The 24,053-nt window shown below is 38.7% G+C and overlaps 1 protein-coding gene across 1 annotated transcript in view; it reads left to right on the top strand.

Moving 5' to 3' along the window:
- Positions 1 to 2,166: 2,166 nt before the first annotated feature.
- GPR149 (G protein-coupled receptor 149) overlaps positions 2,167 to 24,053 on the top strand; it is a gene marked incomplete at its 5' end in the record, with an annotated part of 45,971 nt that continues 24,084 nt past the window's right edge. The window contains 3 exons of the mRNA XM_084873858.1: positions 2,167 to 3,189; positions 4,137 to 4,329; positions 7,360 to 7,814. Coding sequence (XP_084729984.1) covers positions 2,167 to 3,189; positions 4,137 to 4,329; positions 7,360 to 7,814 — 1,671 coding nt within the window. The remainder of the gene's footprint in view (positions 3,190 to 4,136; positions 4,330 to 7,359; positions 7,815 to 24,053) is intronic.

Genomic DNA, 24,053 nt, shown 5'->3' with positions numbered 1-24,053 from the left:
AGAAAACGCAGATATGATGGTAATGATAAAGGGGATGTTCCTAGATAGCAAATGGTATTGCAACATTTATTATTAATGTCTACTCATTTTTAACAGTGTGATACTGATTGTCTAACCCAACTGAAAATCTAGAGTTAAATACCATATTAAATAATAATATTTTTGCATATGGCAGGAAAGAATAAGATCTGAGAGAAGAGAGAAAATAGCATGCCACAAAACATTGAACATATAATAGTAAAAAAAAAAAAAAAAAGTCTGTTTATCATTTTGTGCTTTCTGAAGCAACATTATTTTAAGATGAATCTATCCCAGATCTCTACTCACACCACACTGCCAAGGTCTATGATATCAGTAGGGAGAGCTAGAGTGCTGAGCTAGCTGTCACAATGATTATGTTTCCATTTGCAGAGCAAAGGGGAAATCAAACACCAGTTGAAGAATAGCAAGGCGCCTACTGTATTTATCGAAGCGTGTGGCTGGCAATGACTAATACAATCTCTTCCCACTTGAACAGATTCAGGTTCAAAATGTAGCTTCAATTATCTCTAAAATGGATGGAGTGCTCAGAGCTTTATTAGCACTTTCATTACTTTAGGTTGTAATCATAAACTTTCTTCTTTCCCTTACCTTACTTACATTCAGACCCCTCTGGTCATGAGGCTGAGCTGAGAAGGAATGCTTAGGGTAGCTACCCCAACGCATCCTGGGAAATGGCAGACAGAACTACTGCTGTCAGTTACTTCATTGCTAAACAACTCCTCTTGCAAAACTCACCATTGTTATATGAGTTCAGAGATGCAATGATTCTATGCAACAGTCCTGGCAACACTCTGGCTAAATGTGTTTTTGTGGGGGGTTACCCCCTTTTAGGCCCTATCCTATGTAATCTGACTTCAACAACAAAAAATATTATTTATTCAAATGGTAGCTCACTTAACTTGATGAAATGGTCAGAAAATAGCTATATCCCCAAAGTGAGTATGGCTCTATCATAGAGTGCAAAATCTTGTTTAGTGTAATGAGGACTGTAATGACATTTTTATTATTATTAAGAACAACATATACTGGGTGGGGCAAAAGTAGGTTTATAGTTGTTTGTATGGTAAATAATACAATAACTAATAAATAATACAAAAATAAGTTGTTTTTCCTACTCACAAGTGTAAACCTACTTTTGCTCCACCCTGTATTAAAAAAAAAACAACAAATAACAACAGCAACAAAAATCAAAGCTGGTACATCCTATTCTTTTAGACATGGCATTGATAATATTCTTCCTCCAATAGATTATGCATCAGAGAAGTCTGGATAAGAATAAAAGTAGCCCCTTCATGGTGTAGCTTGGACTTCTCTAAGATGGTATTTGTCATTCGCATCAAACCCGAGCAAGTTTTCGGTTTTATATGTTAAAACCAAAGGGGGCGGCTTAGCAAGGACACTGCTTCTTCTTTCAAATGAGGCAAGCTGAGAAGATGGATATCCTTTGGCTCATAGAGAGAACTCCCCTCCCTTTTGTTCCTGCTTCTCTCCTGCTCGGGGCTGGCTCCTCCCTCCTTCCTGCAGCTCCGAGATCACTGGCTGATTGAAGAACACAGCGGTTCAGAAGGGGATCTGTGCTCTGTGTCTCTCTCATCCTTTCTCCCTTTCTCTCCCACTTTGTCTTTCTCTGCCTCTCTCCCTGAATCGGCAAAGCTGAAACCTACCCGATACTCGATACTCTCTCTGCCTTTGAATCCAGCTCTGGAAACAAATGCATCATTTTTACTGCTCTTAGAAAGTGAAAAGAGTTTGATTCTCTCCAGCTACAAACTGCTTTGCTCCATACGAAGGACCCAAAAGGACCCAGACAGAATTTTTTTTTTTTCTTCCCAATCTGCCTGAGGAGCTTTTTGCTTTCATGCCTGAAACTTGATGGTTTCAGGGAGGAGGTTTTGTTTGGTTTGTTTTTAATTGCAATGTTGAAAAGTTTCTTATTGATGCTTTAAATGGAATCTAATTTTTAATATGGGTTGACTGACCAGTTTCTGCTCGACTGATGGGGGAACAGGTAGAGGGAAACTTGGTAGGAGAAAAATGAGATCTGATTTGCAACTAACATCCATACTTTATTTTGAGACTGTGTGCAGGCTCATGGGAAGGGAAATTAAATATTGACCGAGGACAATGTCTGTATTTCTCAGTAACCTAACCAATGACTCTAGTCTATGGAAAGGGAATCAGAATTCGACCGATCTTTTAAATCCACCAGCAACTCTGAACGTCTACCTTTTCAGCCTGACATGCTTAATGACCCTCGCAGCCCTGGCAGGCAGCATCTATTCGCTAGTTTCCCTGCTGACAACGCAGAACCGAACGGTTGTGTCCCTGCTCGTGGCGTCCTGGTCCGGGGATGATCTCCTGAGCGTCCTGTCGGTGACCATCTTCCTGTTCTTGCAGTGGCCGAACGAGGTCTTGGGCTACGTCCAGTCTCTGTGCACCAGCTCTGCCTTACTCTACCTGTGCCAGGGCCTCTCCAGCAACTTGAAGGCGACTCTGCTAGTCTCTTACAACTTTTACACGATGCGCAGGACGGATGGAGGGAGCCGGGCGGCCTCCAGGAGACCCGGCCAGGTGCTCGGCGTGGCCCTGGCCGTGTGGGCAGCCAGCCTGCTGCTCGCCGCGCTCCCGCTGTGCGGCTGGGGCGCCTTCGTGCGCACGCCCTGGGGCTGCCTGGCCGACTGCTCCAGCTCCTACGTGCTGCTGCTCTTCGCCGTGTACACCTCGGCCTTTGCGCTGCTCGCCGGCCTCTCGGTGCCGCTCATTCACCAGCTGCTGTGCTCGGAGGAGCCGCTGAGACTCTACGCCAACTACCAGGAGATTTCCCGCGGAACTTCCACCCCCGGGACCCCCCCAACAGCCGGAGAGAGAGTGCTTTCCCTGTGCCCAGAGGATGCTCTGGGCTCTGCCTTGAGTGGCTTTGCGGGATGCTCCCCGAGCTCGGACGCCGCGGTGCTGGGGCCGGGGCCGCCGGGGAGGGTGGAGCCGGAGCTCGGGCCAGGGCTCAGCGCCGCCGCTGGGGCTGGAGCCTGCAGGCGTGAGGACCCGGGCACTCTCTATGGCACCAGGAGCTTCACCGCGAGCACGGCGCAGAAGCGCTTCTCTTTGATCCTGGCGCTGACCAAAGTCACCCTCTGGCTTCCCATGATGGTAAAAGTGCAGCTGCTCGCTGAGCGCGCGGGGGTGTGTGCCAGACAGCGTGAGCGCGTGTTGGGACCCGGGTTCCCCTGGATTTGGGGAATCCCCGAGAGTCCGCTTCCAAATGTATCTCTTGAGGTTTTAAGGTTTTAGAGATGCACTTGTAGGAAGGCAGCTGAAGGGCAGCGCTGATCCGCAGAGAAGCCTTTGGTACCAAATGCTTCTTTCAAAATTACAATTGGGGAGGGGGCAAGGAGAGCTTTGGGGCACTGGATACTTAGTTTGCCTAGGTCTGTCCGTGGCCAAGGGTGTTCACGTCTCTCGTAGCGATCCCTGGGAGTATTCAGAAAAGGAGGTCGTTATAAAAGAGAGATTTGTGGTTGCTTCTCCCCAATCTTCGGTGGTTATTCCATTCTCTCCACTCCATTCCTGCCTGGTGAGGAGGAAACGCCCATCCCAACAGGAGAGGCTCAATCAGAAGTAGAGAGAAGAGAAGGGACAAAACAGGCTTTTGTACAAGCCTCCATGAGGGATCCCAGCTGAGAAGTGACAGGGCAAGCACCCTGCTGTGACAGCTGGCCTGCAGAGGTGAAGTTGCAGGGATGTGACCACCCGGAGGACCAGGGACCAGGTTCAGTTTGCACAGACACTTGCCTGTTTTCCCAGCAGCACGCCCAGTTCCCCATTGTGGACAGCGCTTCCTTGTTAGAGACTTGAGCTGGCAGCAGGCAAGATCAGACACTCAGGAGCGTAAACCCCCAAAGTCCTGTTCTGTCTGGACCGTCTGAGGTCCCAGGAGACCACCACCAAAGCTAGGGGTGCCAGGCCAGATGCATAACTTCCAACTCTCGGGCAGGGAAGGGGCCAGGAAGCGGAGTCTGGGACAGCATGCTGGGGGGAAAGGTCTGGGGAAGTAACAGTGTGATGCTGGGATATGTCTGAAGCTCTCTCCTTTACAGATTCACATGGTGGTCCAGCACGTGGTGGGTTTTCAGAGCCTTCCCTTCGAGTCACTCAGCTTTCTACTAACGCTGCTGGCCACCACTGTAACCCCCGTGTTTCTCTTGTCCAAACGCTGGACCCACTTGCCCTGTGGCTGCATCATCAACTGCAAGCGGGATGCATATGCAGTGGCATCCGATGGGGAGAAAAGTAAGTCCTCCACAGTGCGGCAGTTGGGAGCAATAGCCTAGAGTCAAATACAGAAAAGTGGTCTATTGGGAAAGTTATCTACTCACACAGGGGACAAAGAGTCCAAGGACAAGTGTAAATGAAAAATAGAGGAAATAAATTATGTGAAACAATTCTTGGCACAGTGCTGAAAGGAAGTTTTAAGTGGAGTGGGTTTAAAATAACTATGTGAAGTGCTTACACTTTGAATAATAATTTCAGGTAAAGTTCAACAAGGGCTCTTGTCCACCATGGCTCTTAGCCCAGAGTAGGAAAAAAAAATTCATCTCCCAAGTCTACATTAAGAAGCCTGCATCTGAAAAGAGACGAACTCTCTAAAGGGTTAAAAATTCATTACATTATAGCCCATTATTACTTAATGGAACAGTAAAGAAGAGCATTTTCATTATTTGCTGCTTGTATTCTTCCAGGGTTTAGGAGAGTTTTCAGAGTAACAATAAATGCCTGAAAACAGTTCCCCAACAAAATTTAAGTGTATGCCTCTGCTTTTAGAAAAACACAGAACAAAATCCCCACCAAACACCTGAGTTTTTCTTAAAAAAAAAAAAAAAAAAAAAAAGGACAAAGCATATAAAAAACATTAACAAGTCGATAAATTCAGTCTACCAAATGTTAACCTTTTGCCACTTAATTAATGATCCAGCCTCTTATAGTATTTAAAATTGTGAAAAAGATAAAAAGAGTCTAGTGCCAGTGAAAATGAAAAGTCTTAGTTAAGTGGTTCAGGACAGTCATTTTAAGAAGCAAAGAGCACCTGCATCAGAGCTGAAAGTAAAGCAATGCAACGGCCATCACTGCAAATGGGCTAGGGAATATTCTGTCCAGTACGGCCGAGATAGAAGAATGTAAGGCAAACCAGCAGAATCAACAGTAATATTAACATCTCAATAAAATCATGCCTTTCAAGATCAAAATAATAGTTTTCCCTATCATTGCTCTTATTTGTATTTATTTTAAAATTCGGGGGTGGGAAGAAGGCCCTGAAATATGTAGGCAATACAGAAAGAGGCATGGATTCTAAATAAAATAAAATGTGAGAAATATTAGTTTAAAATACTCTTCATTTTTTTATGACCCAAAGGGGCATTCTTTGAATAAGAATATATACTTTCACTGTCTGAGGATTCCACATAAATTTTCCTTTTGCTAGGACGACACTAAGAAATTTGAAACCCCAAAGATGGCCTACCCTCAAGTATGCAGGGACTTGATCAATTACAGTACTTTGATTCTTTGGGAATGTGGCTTCGATTTCACATTTAAGCTTTTTCTCATCAACAAACTAAGATTTCCCCCTTTAAATCTTTCTCAGTGAACTCCAGAAATAAGAAAGGAGTTTTTCCCTAACTCATATTCACCACAGGTTCATTATGCAGATGGAAACATAATTCCACATCTCAGCTTCACTGAATGGAAACTGAGACTTGCAACCTGATGATGAACGTCAGTAATAAAAATACTTTACAGAAATAACAATTCTCTTCAGCAGTAACCTGTATCACTTATGTCTCAAAACAAAAACGTTAAAAAATGGTTTTAACAGTCTTAGGTGGTAGACATATGCATTGCATATGGCTTTCAGACTCATTTTGTTTGCATGATATGTGTTCTTTTTAAATTAAGTAGTTAAAATATTTTATATCACACTCAGATTTTAAGCTTTAACTTTTGACAAAACCAGAGTATCTGGTGACACATTTCTTTGAAGAATTGTTTTTATAAATTGATATAGTTACGTATGTATAAATTGCAATTAGCGAGTTATGATTAAAACAAAAGACTAGAGCTAATCATGCTTTTCAGAGGTTTGCTTTTCAAAATAAATACATTATATCTCCTTTTCTTAAGTGCAGTATAAACTAAAAAAGATCCTGACTATATTCTGATAATCTTTGTTTTTGTTAGTTATTAGTCCAAGGCCTGTAAACTCTTTTATATTGTTACTAGAGGCCCAGTGCATGAAATTCATGCACGGGGATAGGGGGTGTCCCTCAGCCCAGCCTGTACCCTCTCCAATCTGGGACCCCCTCAAGGTATGTCCAACTGCCTGTTTAGGCCCGATCCCCATCAGCAGTTAGACATCCCTCTCACAAACCAGGACTGCTGGCTCCCAACTGCTTGCCTACTGCCTTCCTGATTGCCCCTAACCGCTTCTGCCTGCCAGCCTGATCACCCCCTAAGCACTTCCCTGCCAGCCTGATTGATGCCAAATTGCTCCCCTGCCAGCCTGTTTGCCCCTAACTGCCCTCCTTAAAGGTCTGATCACCCCTAACTGCCATCCCTTGCAAGCCTGGTCACCTATAACTGCCCTCCCTGCTGGCCTGATCCCCCCGCAACTGCCCTCCCCTGCAGTCTTGATTACCCCCAAGTACCCTTTCTTGCAGGCTTGGTCCCTCCCAACTGCCCTCCCCTGCTGGCCATCCTGTGGTGGCCATCTTGTGTCCACATGGGGGCAGCCATCTTTGACCACATGAGGGCAGCCATCTTGTGTGTTGGAGTGATGGTCAATTTGCATATTACTCTTTTATTAGCTAGGATAACCTATTACCTACATTAGTTAACTCAGTCAGAATTTACCTTTATTATTAAGGAAAGTCACTATCAAGAAGTGTTTTTATTGGTTACATTTCATAATTAATGCACTGCCTCTAACTTAAAGACAGCTCATCTGAGACATTATGAGAGTTTTCTAATTAATAGTTACATTTTTGAGACATGAAACTGCTTTAAAGTCTACTGGGTTCTTGGAATTGGATGTATTTCAAGCTTCTCATTGTGCAAGTGAGAAACATTAGAAACGGAATGAAAAAAATGACTTGAATTTGTGAGGCATAATTGCTTTGCATAATGGACAAGAAGTAAATGAGGATAGTTTTTAAATTCATAGTAATGAGGCTGAATGCACTTTCCTAATTTTATTTACTATGTATATTCAACTATTGTTTATATATACTTTTCTAACCATGGAATTTTGTTTTTGTTTTTACTTAGCCAAGAGAAGCTGCTTTGAGTTCAATCTATCATTTGAACAAAGTTATGGAATTTATAAAATAGCACATGAAGATTACTATGGTGATGATGAAAATTCTACATCCTATCACAATTTCATGAACTATGAATGTAAAACTCCAAAAGACTCTCAGAGAGGCACTCCTAATGTCTTCAGCGCCATAAAAGTGGAAATCAGCACTCCACCCTCCCTGGACAGCTCTACACGTAAAGGCATTCACAAGTATACGAATACTGATATTATAGAGGCTAACCAGGATTCCCACAATGAAAAGGGCATGGACCCTCTGCTCTTTGAAAAAACAGGTGATATTCACTATGAAGAAACCGCCTTTTTGGAAGGGGCAGAAAGAAGACTTTCTCATGAGGAGAGTCAGAAACCAGACCTTTCAGACTGGGAATGGTGTAGGAGTAAATCAGAAAGAACTCCTCGTCAGGTACAGTAAAGATTATTCTTCCTGTGAAATTAAAGTGCGAACAAATATGACAAGCATGAAAAAAAAATTCTCAGTTGCTTATTCCATTCAATCAAGTCCAAGTGTAACTACACTTGACTCAATTAATTTACATAATACTAAACTTTATTTCAAGGTATCTTTGAAAGGACCTTACATTTTCATTCAATATATCTATATCTATATCTATCTATCTATGGATTAAAAGAGTTAAATAGATTATTTGAGAATTTTAGGGCAAACAATCTACTTAAATTCAGACTAGATCCTCAGGACTTGTTTCAAATTAGTTAACTTGTATTATTCCTTCACCCAAAAAGTATATCACCATGGTGAGCAAATGGCAGCTCGTGAGCCACATGTGGCTCTTTGACCCCTTGAATGTGGCTCTTCCACAAAATACTTTGGCCTGGGTCAGTCTATTTTGAAGAAGTGGCATTAGAAAAAGTTTAAGTTTTAAAAATTTGGCTCTCAAAAGAAATTTCAATTGTTGTACTGTTGATATTTGGCACTATTGACTAAGGTGTTTGCCAACCACTGGTATACCACAAGACACCAAGAGAAATTTTCTTTTTTAAAAGTAAAAGCAAATATTAATACTACTAGTGGTGAGGAGGATAGTCCTGCTGAACTATTCTAGACAGCTTACATGTTAATATTGCTAAAACGAGACCCTGTAGTACTCCTTAGCAATGAAATAAGGAACTATTCCAGAATACATACAAGTGAGTCTTTGCAAGCCATGTTGAATGTTCTATCCTTTAAAGATGAAAGAAGGTTTTATAATCCTATACAATAAAGAGGTAATATGCAAGTTGCCCATCACACCCTCATACAAGATAGTCACCCCCATGTGGTCACAAGATTGCTGGCAGGGGAGAGCAGTTAGGGGTGACCAGTCGGCAGGGGAGGGCAGTTGGGGGCAACTGTGCTGGCAGGGAAGGCAGTTGGGTGTGCTTGGGCCAGCAGGGGAGCAGTTAGGTGTCAATCAGGCTAGCAAGGGAGTGGTTAGGGGTGGTGAGAGAGTGATAAGGCTGGTAGGCAGAAGCAGTTAGTGACAATCAGGCAGGCAGGCAGGTGAGCGATTGGAAGCCAGCAATCCCAGATTGTGAAAGGGATGTCCCAGATTGGAGAGGGTGCAGGTTGGGCTGAGGAACTCCCCCACCTCGTGCACAAATTTCATGCACCAGGCCTCTAGTCTACAATAATAAAAGCATAATATGCTAATTAGACAGGACATCCTTCCGGATGACCTTCCAGACAAAGCTGGGGCTGTGAGGGAAACCCAGGTACTGCACAAGGGAAGCCAGTGCCAGCAGCCAAGGGAAGGAAGGGCCTACTCTTGCACGAGTTTTGTGCATCAGGCCTGTAGTATTTTATAAAAGTGAAAGAATTTATACATTAATTTCATCTCTTAGATTCCAACCTGCCTAGAATAATGAGAGAAACTTATTTTATTAAAATGGTAATGTTATATTAATATGAGATTGTTCTTTCCTCCAAAGTCTCATATCTGGTAATTAAATTTATTATTGCTTTCCACACTATTTACTAGGAATAGAAATCTTTTCCTACATGATTTGATAGAAATCGAAACCCAGTCTCTGGCATCAAAAGCATAGCTCTACAAATATCTGCTAGAAATAATGCTTTCATTATATGACCATATAACAGTAACTGTGAATATGAGTAGAATAATCTGAAATTTCTTTTATTCTTTCTTTATGTTTCTTTTATCCTTATTGATTAATTAAAACTACTCATCTTATTCTGACACAAGCATTTTAAAAGTTGGTTAATAAAAGAAACTACATTATTAATTTGAATTATTCATAGTTCAGTGACTTGGTATCTCACTAAATATTTTCCGTAAGTTAAGAAATACAGTGAAAAGTGTATTATTGACAGGACATAATGCTCAGTATTTTTAGAACAATATGGTTCCTATGGTTCTTCTGAGTTCCTATGATTTCAGCATCAATTTGCTCCTGAATAATCTAAATCTCCTGGTTTTCTCAGACTTAAAAAGTACATAATACTTTTTACTATAAAGTGTGTGTGTTTTTACTATTAAGTGTGGTGTGTGTGTGTGTGTGTGTGTGTGTGTGTGTCTGTCTGTGCGTGCGTCCCAATAACTTGCAACTATCTATGTGCCACTGCCCCATCCCATCCTCATGCACACCCCTTATGCATTACAGCCATCTTGAATCTTCCTCATCATTTTTTTTTGTTTTATTGTCTTAGCATAAATGAACATACTCTAGCCCAATATATTTAGTTTTGCTTATTTTGAGCTTTCTAAAGATGGTATCATACTGTACTTAGTCTTCTGGGACTGGCTTTTCTTCCACTCAACATAATTTTAAATGTCTCTATTTTCTTATGTATTTTCTTAAAACATTGGCTATTATCATGTAAAACATAATAATTTAAAAGTCTTGGTTGTAGTTCAGAGATTATAATCAATTTACTACACTTATAAACATGAAAGGATTAGACACTTTACATATTAATATATAGTTTTAAGAGAATGAAGAAACACAACTTACCACAAACCTCTGCAAATCAGAAAATAAAATTGTATGGACAGCACAAAACTTTGATCAATCCAGATATCTTTGAACTATAAAAATTTGCATAATGAATGTCAATATTTTAGCATTTGTGAAGAGCAAGTAATTAAGGAAACTGATTTAAAATCATGGCTGTGAAAAAAATTATTAGTGGTAAAATAAATAATAGAATATGTAGGAAAGGTAAACTTTATATTAGTTCAGAGACTAAAATTAATTGAAATACTATCATTAACTTTAAAACAATAGTAAGAAATCCTTAAACCACAGGCTAATGTTATTGGTATGACTTTTTCTTGGAAAAATTGCCTGTGTATTTTAAGGTTAACATTATAAAATATATTTAGGATTGCAAGGCTCATGAGAACTTTTTCTATGAGAAAAGCAAAGCGTAAAGTCTTACTCTTCAGCAGCAAATATTTCCTGGGAAGAGATTGTGACTTGGAAAGCACTTTCATTTCATCCTTTTTTCCCCCAGACCTTTTTTGCTCAGAAAGCTATGTTAACTTATGTATCTTTTTAAAAAAAATATGTATTTTATTGATTTTTTACAGAGAGGAAGAGAGAAAGGTAGAGAGTTAAAGACATCGATCAGCTACCTCCTGCATACCCCCTTCTGGGGATGTGCTGGCAACCAAGGTACATGCCCTTGACTGGAATCAAACCTGGGACCTTTCATTCCGCAGGCCGATGCTCTATCGACTGAGCCAAACCGGTTTCAGCTAACTTATGTATCTTATAGTGATATGAGGTTCCTGGCCTGTATTGCTCAGTGGTTGAGCATCAAGCTATGAACCAGGAGGTCCCTGGTTTGATTCCTGGCCAAGGGCATATGGCTGGGTTGTGGGCTCAATTCCCAGTGAGGGACTTGCAAGAGGTAGCCAATTAGTGATTTTCTCTTATCATTGATGTCTCTCTCTCTCTCTCTCTCTCTCTCTCTCTCTCTCTCTCTCTCTCTCTCTCTCTCTCTCCCTCCCTCCCTCCCTCCCTCCCTCCCTCCCTCCCTCCCTCCCTCTCCCTTCCTCTCTGAAATAAAATAAAAATCTATTTTAAAAAAAATAAACTGTAGCAGACACTGCAGCAATTCTATAGAAATACTCTCTTGATTTTTCTGTGGTTGTGCTTTCAATTATGTAGGTTCAATGTATCAGCTCCTCTCTAAAGGTACTGACATAAAATAGTATGACATCTTTGTTCTCAGGCTTTCAAAAAATCAGGTTTGATTTAAAATATATTTAGTAAGCCTTCCTTTACAATGCACATTACTTATTTTATTAGAGTTTATGTTCGTAAACAAATTCTCAGTACATCATATTGGAAATCCTCGTGGAAATGAGTATCAGATCAAGGTTAAGGTGTAAAGAAGACAGTATTAGAATGGCATAAGCATGGTTAATTTTAAATGTGATCCAATAAATTTTATCAGAGTTGAGAGTGTTTGTAAGATTGAAATTCATTGTTAAGCTTAGCCACATAATCACTTTCTTTTGGAACCCTATAGTGTAGAATCCTAAGCAGTTCACTATTAATTTTCATTATAATCCGAAAAATAGTCAGAAATGTCAGAGTTCTTCTGTTATGGTTTTAATGTGGTATGAATGTACCTCAAATTAAATAATGATTTTCCAGAATCCCAAAGCCTTGTCATCTATGAATAAAGAAAATTGGATTTATAAAATAATTTAGAGGCTTGTGGGTGATCACTATAATTTTCTTTTTTTAATACAAAGTTCAACAAATTTCCCATGGATTTCATTTTCTTTTCTTTTAACATGTTGTCTTAAAGCTCTAGAAACTCATTTATTTATTATGAATCAGAAACAAAGATATGATGTAACTATGCCACTGATAATCCTTAATTCCACTGATAATCCTATCATTATATTACTTAAGGTGAAAACCCCTCTGCTATGCCAGTAGAATATAGAAAAACAGGTTCTGAAACAAACCTTCTCAAATGAGGACAAGTAGGGAAAGTGTTTGCATTTGATTAGCTACACAAACCACTTGGCATTAGGTAGAATAAACCAACAAGAACTAACTTCAGTCGGGACCGGTTTGGCTCAGTGGTAGAGCGTCGGCCTGCGGACTGAAGGGTCCTGGGTTCGATTCCGGTCAAGGGCATGTACCGTGGTTGTGGGCACATCCCCAGTAGGGGGTGTGCAAGAGGCGGCTGATCGATGATTCTCTCTCATTGATGTTTCTAACTCTCTATCCCTCTCTCCTCCTCTCTGTGAAAAATCAAAAAAAAAAAAAGAACTAACTTCAAAGTCAGCTAAGAATCAAAGCAATTTTATGTTAAGGAAAATACTTTATCTAAAAATAGTTTTACAAGTAACTGAAACCGGTTTGGCTCAGTGAATAGAGCATCGGCCTGCGGACTGAAGGGTCCCAGGTTCGATTCCGGTCAAGGGCATGTATCTTGGTTGCAGGCACATCTCCAGTGTGGGGTGTGCAGGAGGCAGCTGATCGATGTTTCTCTCTCATTGATGTTTCTAGCTCTCTATCTCTCTCTCTTCCTCTCTGTGAAAAATCAATAAAATATATTTTTTTAAAATAGTGTTACAAGTAAAAGTTGCATTATTTACTAATATTGATTTCTATAATCTTTATAATATTACTAGAGTCCAGGTGCATGACATTTGTGCACATCTAAGTTCCCTAGGCCTGGCCAGCAATCAGGGCTGATCTGATCGGGGACTGGTGGGGCAATCAGGGCCCCGCCACCAGCCAGTCACCTCCCTCTGTGGGGTGACAAGTGGTGAATCAATCTGTTAATACTTCCCCACTGGCACCTGCTTTGGCTGGCCTGGGGCCTGCAGGCTGGGGGCAGCTCCTGCGTTGGGTATCTGCCCCCTGGTGGTCAGTGCATGTCATAGCAGCCAGTCATTCAGCCATTCAACTTGCATATTAGGCATTTATTACATAGGATTATTTATTTAAGTAATTTTCATAGAAAACTGTAGAAACCAAAAGTTGAACTAGACTATATTAGGTTCTTAAGATCAATATGCAAGTAAGTTAAATGGGAATGTTCAAATGTAGATTGTAATTGAGCAGATTTAAGATAGGGTCCAAGATTCTGCATTTCTAACAAATCCATACTAGACCTACAGAATCAGAATCCCTGGATTGGTTCAGATGAACATTAACATTTAAAAAGTACTGTGCTAGCATCTAATCACTAGGATATGGATATTAATTTAGAAAGCAGGGCTAAATTAACCCTCTAATATATGCCCCATAAAGTGAAATAAGACTAGAAAAAAATACCCCAATACACAATTTCTTTACTCCCCCCCGCCCCCCGCGCGAAAGAAAGTGTATATTCTCTTTACATTTTAAAAAAGAAACTATTAAAAAATTAAATTGGGCATTGAGATGTTAAGAGTTTTCTGTGACATTGTTAGCTGAACAATTGCAAATGCTTCACTTCTTTGCTGAATAACTTTCAACATTTTTAATTGAAGTGAGGATCAGAGAAAAAAATCACCTATCAGATATGTAGCTTCAAGGCAGTCATCCTAACACAAATGACTGTCAGGAGTACAGATGTTTTATATCTGGTTATGTTCATTTGTCTGGAGTGTTTCATTCATTACTCCACTGTTCAGAGACCTGAAAAATTGTTACACTGCTTTAAAAAAATCATTGATAACTTTCATTGTTTTATGATTATACAGTAATATAAATTTAAATTTAAGTTAACTTAAGATTTTTTATTTTTATTTAAATTTCAGTTCTGGAATTGCATGACTCACAACTCAGTGCTCCATATCCAAATATGGCCAGTGGCTACTGTGTTGGACAGCACAAATAGAAAGCATTTCCAGCATTTCAGTTCTAATGGACAGTACTACCCTATAACATGTTTATGTTTCTGGAAGCTCTCTTTATAATAGCCCCAACAGTTAGGGTTACATGAAAGTCCATTATTAGAGTGGATAAATAGTTAAATACTTTTATAATAGAATACCATGCACAAAATATTCAACTTGTCTTTCCTCCTTCACTCTATGAACTATACCTCTCTTAATGCATCTTAAGATCACATTCACTTACTCAGCAGCCATATCGCACTGCTGGTGTGTTTAACATCCACTATCACCTTTAAGGCCTTTTGTTCATGCTGCTGCTTAGCCATTTGGTACATTTGTAGTCTATTCTTTGGACTCAATTATATCTCCATTCATTTTCCCTTGTTCCATTTAGTTCACTCTTCTATTACTTTCAACAGCTTGTTCTAATGCTACTGAAAATGGTTTGGGATGCTGATTCTTTCTAAGACCTAACTTGTTTACTGTTGTTCCAAATTTGTATGGTTTAATAAATCACCGTCCATATTTTTATCTAACTGTTGGTTAAAAGACAGAGATCTGCTGCATACCATAGAAACAATTTCCCTTGTTTATTTTGGTTTACTTAAAAACACTTTAATATTTTGGTTCCAAGAGTTATTAGTCTCTGTAGTTGCCCTTGTAATCAATATATGTTCCTCGCTCTTCTTCATATGGATATCATTAGGGTATTATGACATGCTTTAATGAAATACTAATACAGAATTTTCTACTGCATTTATTTTATTTGCTGTTAATTAGTTTAGTCAATAAATATTATTCGTAGAAACAATATGGATATAAAGATATATGCTCCCTTCCTTCACAGTCAAGTGTAGGAAGTAAATTTCAAGGTGTACTCATAAAGGTGTTCTTTCACCCTAGCCATTTGGCTCAGTAGATAGAACATCAGTCTGCAGACTAAAGGGTCTTTGGGTTTGATTCCAGTCGAGGGCACGTACCTTGATTGCAGGCTTGATCCTCCACTCTGATTGGGATGAATGCAGGAAGCAACCAATGGATGTGTCTCTCTCACATCGATGTTTCTCTTTCTCTCTGTCTCTCCCCTTCCCTTCCACTCTCTCTAAAAGTCAATGGAAAAATATCTTCCAGTGAGGATGTACAACAAGAAAGGTGTACTTTCACTGAGGGTTTCATCTCAGTGAGAAAAGAGCAGACAGAATATAGAGAATGTACTTTTATATCACAGAGGATAGAGTGATAAGTCCAGCAGCCATGAGAAAGAAAGAAATTGGTCTAATTAGACATGGTCTTAGTAAACTTAAACTGCATCATCATCTTATAACTTTTCTTGGCTCTCAAATTTTCATCAGGAGATCTTAGAAACTTTCCAGGAATAGATATAAACAGCACTTGTCTAGTTTATTGATTTTACTTCTTCTCATTTTAAAATGAGTAACATTTTCACATATCCAGTGTTCAATTTCCCATTAGCTTAAAGGTCATCAACAGTGTGTATACAGCAACTTTTCTTAGTAACTTTTGAGTGCAACTCTTTTTAAAGAGAAATCTTGAACTCTTTTGCAATAGCAAGGTTCTCACCTATTGTTTCTTGTTTTACTAGTATATCATACCTCCTTTATCCTCACAAATGTTTTATTTTTTATTAAATTTATAGGAATGACATTGGTTAATTAGATTATACAGGTTTTTCCCAGCTGGGTATGGCTCAGTGGTTGAGCACCCACCCAGGAATTAAGAGGTCATCGGTTCAATTCCCAGTCAGGGCATATGCCCAGTTGTGGGCTGGATCCTCAGTGTGGGGTGTGCAGGAGGCAGCCAATCAATGACTCTCTCATCATTGATGTTTCTATCTCTTGTTCCCTCTCCCTTCCTCTCTGAAATCAATAAAAATATATTGTATATTTAAAAAAGATTATATTAGTTTCAAGTGTATAATTCTGTGATACATTATCTGTATATTGTATTGTGTGGCTACCACTCAGAATCAAATCTTCTTCCATTACCATATATTTGATACCCTTTACCCTTTAACACTTTCCACCACCATCCTTCTGTCCGGTAACCAACATACTGCTGTCTGTGTCTATGAGTTTTTGTTTGTTTGCCTTTCTTGTTTGTTCATTTGTTGCTTTTTGTTTTATATCCCACATATGAGTAACATCATATGGTTCTTAACTTTTTCCATCTGACTTATTTCACTTAGCATGATATTCTCAAGATCCACCCAGGTTGTCACAAACAACAGTATTTCATCTTTTTTGTTGCTGAGTAATATTCCATTGTATATTTGTACCACATCTTCTTTATATAATCATCTATTGAAGGACATTTCAGTTGTATCCAACTCTTGGCCACCGTGAATAATGCTGCAATGAACATAGGGGTACATATATTTTTGTGAATAAATGTTTTCAAAATTTTCAGGTAGATACCCAGAAGAAGGGTTGCTGTGTCAAATGGTAATTCTATTCTTAGTTATTTTTTTTGAGGAATCACCATACTGTTTTCCATAGTTTGCATTCCCACCAGCAGTGAATGAGGGTGCTTTTTTTATCTACAACTTCTCTAATACTTTAATTATTTATCTTGTTGATAATAACCATTCTTATAGGTGTGAGGTGGTATCCCATTGTATTTTTATTTACATTTCCCTAATATCTAATAAAGTTGAACAACTTTTCATATATATGTTGGCCATTGGTACATCTTGGGAAAAGTGTATATTCCGGTCCTCCGCCAATTTTTTAACTGGATTATTTGTTTGGTGTTGAGCTATATCAGGTCTTTCTATATTCTAAAATTCTTTTACAGAGCACAAATAGGAAATTAGAACTGAGGATATCTGCTTTTCTGCCTCATCTCTTGACTTAATGGTGTTCACTGCAATTGGTGGGCCCATCCCTTTCTTTGATCTTCTGATCTGAACATGTTTCTAAAAGCCCTCTTTGATGCCCTTACTATTTTTATAAGCCACAGACCATTTTCTTAATTTAGCCTTCAAAATGCCAATCATTCCATCTTTAGCAATGAGTCATTTGTTCTACAAATCCCCCTTAAGCCTGACCTAACCTATTCTGAAGGTATAGAATATACTTTTTTCTTCTGTAACTTCACCACTTACAGTTATATAGCTAGAATTATAGTTTGTTTGTTTGTTATTGAGTTGAGAGAGAAGGGAGAAGGAGAGAGAGATAGAAACATCAATGATGAGAGAGAATAATTGATTGGCTGCCTCCTACTGGGGATGGAGCCTGCAACCTGTGCATGTGCTCTTGACTGAAATCAACCTGGGGACCCTTCAGTCCTCAGGTCGATGCTCTATCCACTGAGCCAAGCCAACTAGGGCCAGGTTTATAGTTTTGACAATCATATCTGGGTTGTTGTTTTTTCAAATTTGCCTTCTGAAAATTTAAAAGTATATAATTTACTCTGTCAAAGCTTTCCCTTCTAGACAGTATGGATTCTAAAAATAGTTATCTCTCTTCTTATGTGTCCAACTCTCCAACTCTTCCTATTTTGCAAATTATTTTCCCATTTTGATTATATATATATATATATATATATATATATATATATAATCTCCAAATGACCATTCAACTGGTAGCTATAATGTATACTGACCAGGGGTAAAATGCTCAACACACAGGCATGGAAACATGGAACAGATGAATCTCAGAGGAAAGGGGGGAAGGGGAAGAGCAGGAAGATCTTATATGCATACTAGAGGCCCAGTGCACGGATTCGTGCACCAGTGGGGTCCTTCAGCCTGGCCTGCACCCTCTTGCAATCTGGGACCCCTCAGGGGATGCCAGACTGCCGGTTTTGGCCCGACCCCCTGCAGGTCAAGGGACCCCACCAGTGCATAAATCTGTGCACTTGGCCTCTAGTTAGATTATAAGAAATTGTTCCCTATTGCCTCCTGTTCTCTCAATGAGATGAAAGTGTTAGCAAAGCAAGGCAAAAATATGGAAAACTATTCACCTTCGAGTTAAAAATACCTTTAAGCAGAGCACTGGAAAATATTACCTTGCTTCTAGGCAAACACAGATTCTGCCTCCATGACTATATCTCTATCCCAGAGCCATCTTTCCTATATATTAAGCCATGATTTAGAAATCTAATTTCAGTTTGCTGGCACCATCTGCAAAACCAGAACAGTTTTGAAAAAACAATAGTGAATTAATACCACTTACTAACAAGTCACAAATTTATGATAGTTCACCGTTTTAAGCAGTAATAAAAATAAAAGGGAAAATCTTTTAAGAATTTTAGGAAATAACCTTGTGTTTTGTATTTCACCCCTTCAAGAACCAGCCTCTCCTCTTGGAAACAGGCAGGCTAGAGTTCAGTCTTGCCCTCACTTTTTTGTGCCTTTGTAACCTCATTGATAATATAGGAAAATAACAAAAGTGATATTGTGAAGATTAGATAAAATAATGCATATCAAATACTATTTCAGTGTAATGTATAACATACTATATTTAAGACTATTGTGTCATTCATTCATTCATTCAGCAGCTATTCTTTGAATGTATAGATGCCTGACACTATGCTTGGTGCTAGTGGTAGATGGAGCATTTAACAGAACAGACATTCTGTCATCATAGAGTTAATCTGAACAAACAATGAAAGCAAAGCAGGGATGATGACCCATTCTTCTGCCTGCCAACTCAATCAAGCGATAATAACTGTGAGCATCACTGAACAAATGGTATTGCTTCCTCTGAGTCAGTTCCTACATTAATGAGATGACTAATGGCCACTTTTAATTATTTAAGATCCATGAACATACACAGAAATAGTTGGGCTTTTGAACTTTCCATTTAAGCCAAATTTCAATTTTAGTAATTATAGTCTGCTTACTTCATTTCCCCATGATATATCAATGTTGTCTTTCTTTTCTTTTTAGATTACACTCAAAGTTTCCTGTTTTCAGCTGTGTATATTGGGAGACAATAATGGTTTCAATTCAGATACAAATAGAAATAGCCATTCTAAATGGTCTATTTTTTAGTTCACAATAGAAGGTCATAAAAATTAGCAAGAAACGTATCAGAGATTGATGAAATGGACAAAACTCTACTAGCCTCATAAACTTTCTTCTCCAGTGAGTCTTTTTTATTTTATTTTAACTCTACCCAGCAAAGCTATGATTCAGAATTGAAGGTCAGACTCTCCAGTGAGTCTTTATTTCAAAGAGTAAAGATTTTTTCCATTTAAAGTTTGAAAATGTTTTTATCAAAAGGGAAATTGGTGCTTTAATTATCACAGTTATTATTTGTATAGCACTTAACCATGTACAAAGATCTTTCACATTTATTGCTTAAACTTATCTTCTCTTTAAATGGTCATGGAAGATGTTTTCATTTGCTTTAAGAAATTAAGTAAAATGAAATGAAATCAATATTCCACTGGTATAAATATATACCTATGATTTTATGTAGGTACATATACCTACATACGTATAAATTAAATGTTACTGATATAAAGGATATGTAGCACACAATTTACAAATAGTATTAAAACATACATTACTGCCGAAACCGGTTTGGCTCAGTGGATAGAGTGTCGGCCTGTGGACTGAAAGGTCCCAGATTCCATTCTGGTCAAGGGCATGTACCTTGCTTACAGGCACATCCCCAATAGGGGGTGTGCAAGAGGCAGCTGATTGAAGATTCTCTCTCATCGATGTTTCTAACTCTCTATCCCTCTCTCTTCCTCTTTGTTTAAAATCAATAAAATATTAATTTTATTGAAAAGAAAAAAAAACAGACATTACCGTATTTTTCGGCGTATAAGACAACCCCTAATTTTACAGTTAAAACATAGGTTTAGGCCTATTATCGCTGTATAAGACTACCCCCCACTTCCGCGGCAACACCAGTTCTTTTTTTAATAGACCGCCTCTCTAACTCAGCCAATCCAAGCAGGCTTTTTATGCATGCAAATGATACATGTTCTGTACCCGAAGCTACACTGTGTTCTAGTAAAAAGCCTGCTCAGATTGGCCAGAGTCAGAGAGGCGGTCTATTAAAAAAAGAAATGGTGTTGCCTCAGAAGTGGGGGGTAGTTTTATACAGCGATAATAGGCCTAAACCTATGTTTTAACTGTAAAATTAGGGGGTCGTCTTATACACCGGAAAATACGGTACTTTTTATTGTAAATTCTATATAGCCACTTGATTCTCACAGAAAGCTTGTTGATTTTTACCAAAATCTTAAAACCTTAGCCAAACTACAGTTGCAACTGGCAAATAGATATAGCTCCAATATGAATACTGGTTAATATTTTCATACATTTATGAGTAAGATGAAAGTGAAACAACAAAGACATATGTTGTCTTCTGTTTGTCAATGATATTAGTGAATCTTTTATTGGATCGGATAATAGTTTTCCATTTTCTGTGGTCCCAATTATAATATGTATTATTAACTTTCCATATTTCCTTAAGTCTAGGCAATTAATAAAACAAAAGAACCAAGTAATAATATATAGCATTTGCTGACTTCCATGGTATAAACACCCCCATCATGGCTGACTTCAAGCTGTCAAAGTAACATCACTGAATGCAGAGTTAGGAAGAGATGTGAAGTAGCACATTATGTTGTATTTCCAACATATATATACAATAAATGTAAATAGTATCAAGTATATACATAATAATAACATGTAATTAAACAGGAAGTGGTGAGTTTTTAGTATTCACTATATTTATATTGAATATAATTTAATTTACTATTTCATATAACTTAATTTTTAACAACTGGCTCTCAAGATTGATACAAATTTTACCAGTCAGTATGAACCAGCTCCAGAGCATCACTGACATACTCCATTTATGTCAGAGGACTGAGCATTAAACACACACAATAAACCTTAGTGTCTGACCACAAGAGCCTTAGTCTCTTCTTTCTTGCCAGCTTTTGTTGGCATGAGCATTTCTGCTTCCATCACTTTTAGAATTGGATTTTTTTCTCTGTGGTTTACCCCACCACCACCCCCATTTATGAGTCTGTCCTTTACAAGGCATCTTACCCCAGAATTGGTTTAGGCATTTGGTCTTCCTATTAGACTCAACTTTTTCAAAATAATCAGGATTGGATTTGTTTCTATTTCAAATGCAACCTCTAACTCATGAACCTTTACTTTTCATCCTTCCTCACTCCCCCATTCCCAATAGACATACAATACAGAACAGTGGGAAGAATTCAGATGTCTAAGTTTCATGTCTAGTATTATAAGCTTTAAAGTCAAGATCATATCTTTTAGTTCGATGTTTAATAATCTTTTTAAATGCTATCTTCTTTCAAATAAGAAGGAACTGATAGAAGATATCATTCCCCCCCCTCCTTTTTTTTTTTTTTTTTTTTTTTTTTTTTTACTTGTCTTCCTCTCTGTCCCAGGCTGGTGGATATAATTATTTGCAGATATAATTTTGATTTTTAAACATCTGAATATAATACCCTATCAAACTATACAATGTTTAATTTATATGGCTATTGCCAAATCGGAGTTACAGTTTTAGATTTAGGAAGACTTTGAAGCAAAGAAGAATAGTAAAGTTTAACTTAATTATAGACAGAAACATTTTTAAGCCTCTCATTGTAGCACAAGTCACAAGATGAAAGAACATTATTAATATAGATACAAGTATAATGATCCCAGCAGGCCTAGTGTTTCCCTTGTTTATCTCTCATTAGGAAGATAAGCAAGGTCATTTCCAAAGATGATTTAAACCCATTTCCCAGATGACTTGGATAAGTTTGGATGCACTCTATCCCCAGCATTAGTGATCATTTTTTCCTTTATTCCTTTTAAAATGCCTCTCTCTCTCCCTACCCTGTTTTCAGTTTAAGTTTTTATAACTATGTGCCTGCTATCTCCACTAGACTGTGATTTAATCTTTGTATTTCCCAGTCTTGTGTAGTGCCTGATGTGAACTTAATATTTCATAATGATAAATGAATAAATCATCTGGACATCGCCACTATCAAATTTTCCTACAAGTAGTTATAACTTATCGGAACTGGAGGAAATCCATTTGTTCTTCTTCCTCTCTTGCATTAACTTGCACTTACACTCACTATGGAGTGCCCTCATATGAACAAAGTGATTTCTTTATTTTATGTGTTTACATTTGTGAAGTGTTTAGCTTAACAGCAATCCTGATTTTCCTAATAACAGTCAATTCATCAATAAGGATTCTGTTCCTTCCTCCATCTGGGCTATAAAATGATACAGTTCTGTGCTAGTGTAGTCAGCCTCCAAGCCACACAGATGGACTGAAGTCAAGTTAAGGGCAATAGAGTCAGATAGAAGAGAGTCAGGGAATTGTAAGTAATAGATTATGATCTGCCTGTCAGCTCCATATACCTTGCTGGGGAGGGAACAAGAGCTATGTTTCCAAATGCTGCTTCCAAGTTACCAGAGAGTTATTTCTAAGTTATTCCTGGGGTAAAAGTATACTTGGAGGCCTAAAGATTTAGAAACTCAGAATATTCAGAAACAAGGGCCTTGTACTCAGTAGAAAACTGGGGAGAAAGAAAGAGAGAAGTTGTTTGAAATTCTCCTGATACACTCAGGGGGAAAGGAAGGAAAAATGAATTCCAAATTGATATTTCCCCACAAATTACAGTTCATATATTTTGGAATGCTGCTATTTGTCAATTTTCCACAACTAATTTTATAGATGAGAAAAATGAAATGTAAATGTATTTTATGTAAGGTCACATAGAAACATAGGGATTTTCCAAATAAGTTATTAACTGAAGCATAATTTTCCCAAACAACCCAAAAAAGAACATACAGTGGATTTAAAAAAATGTATTAGAAATGGTGTATGGTTCACACATTAGTATGCTTTCCTCCATCCAAATCAAAGTAGGAAAAAAAAATCACTATTTCTTTACTTTAAATACTTCTATGCCTTGCAGGGGTCTTCAAACTACGGCCCTCGGGCCACATGCAGCCCCCAGGGGAGTCTGATCCTGCCCGCCAGGTTTTTTGGGCAGTGAGCGCAGCCAAGGTGTTACAGTAGGGATTAGTAGTTCATATAGTCCGGCCCTCCAGCTCTCTGAGGGACTGTGATCTGGCCCCCACTTTAAAAAGTTTGAGGACCCCTGCAAGGCAAGTTACAAAAATCAGCGGTCATCCACACAAACCATGCTCAGGCTTATTTTTCTCACTGTCTGTCTTGTCCTTCACTTCATCTTTCTAGTTAAAGCATACAGGCTCGCAGGATGTCTTCTGTTTAATAAAAGAGAACAGCACATATTTCCAGGCTGTTTTTTTCTCCTCAGGATATATTTTTCAGCACTTTGGAGAGTGCCTGGGCTTGCCTGGTGTGATGATGATAATGTACTCTCTCATAAGAAACCCTGTTTCTTCAGTTGGGAGCTCATTTATACTCCACCATTCCCACGATGGAGAAGAAGGTACAGGTTTTATTTAAATGAAATGGAACACCCAGAGATAGTAGATGATTGCCCTGGAAAAATAATTTAGGCTCACTGATTCCTACTCTACAGAAACTGAAGGACTCGTGAGACCTGACCTGTGCTTGGGTCCAGTCAGGTTTGAGTTTCTGTTAGGTCATGCATCTCGACTTTAGGCAGTTCGGAGAGAATGTGAGGGTACTTCTGATTGGGCCTCTATTATTCACTCAAACATTCACTGAGGACTTAGGTATTAATAGTTAAAGGCAAAAAGACAGTCCTTGCCTCCAGTAACTCAAAGATCAGGAAGTGTGAGAGGGCACAGACAATGATAGTATCTCAAGATAATTGATTATCATGGTTTGTGCAAAAGTGCTACAGGCACAGCTGTT

This window comes from Pipistrellus hanaki, assembly GCF_964339955.1.
Source record: "Pipistrellus hanaki genome assembly, chromosome: 2".
NCBI classification, from domain to species: domain Eukaryota; kingdom Metazoa; phylum Chordata; class Mammalia; order Chiroptera; family Vespertilionidae; genus Pipistrellus; species Pipistrellus hanaki.
This window is presented reverse-complemented; position numbering and strand designations above follow the sequence as displayed.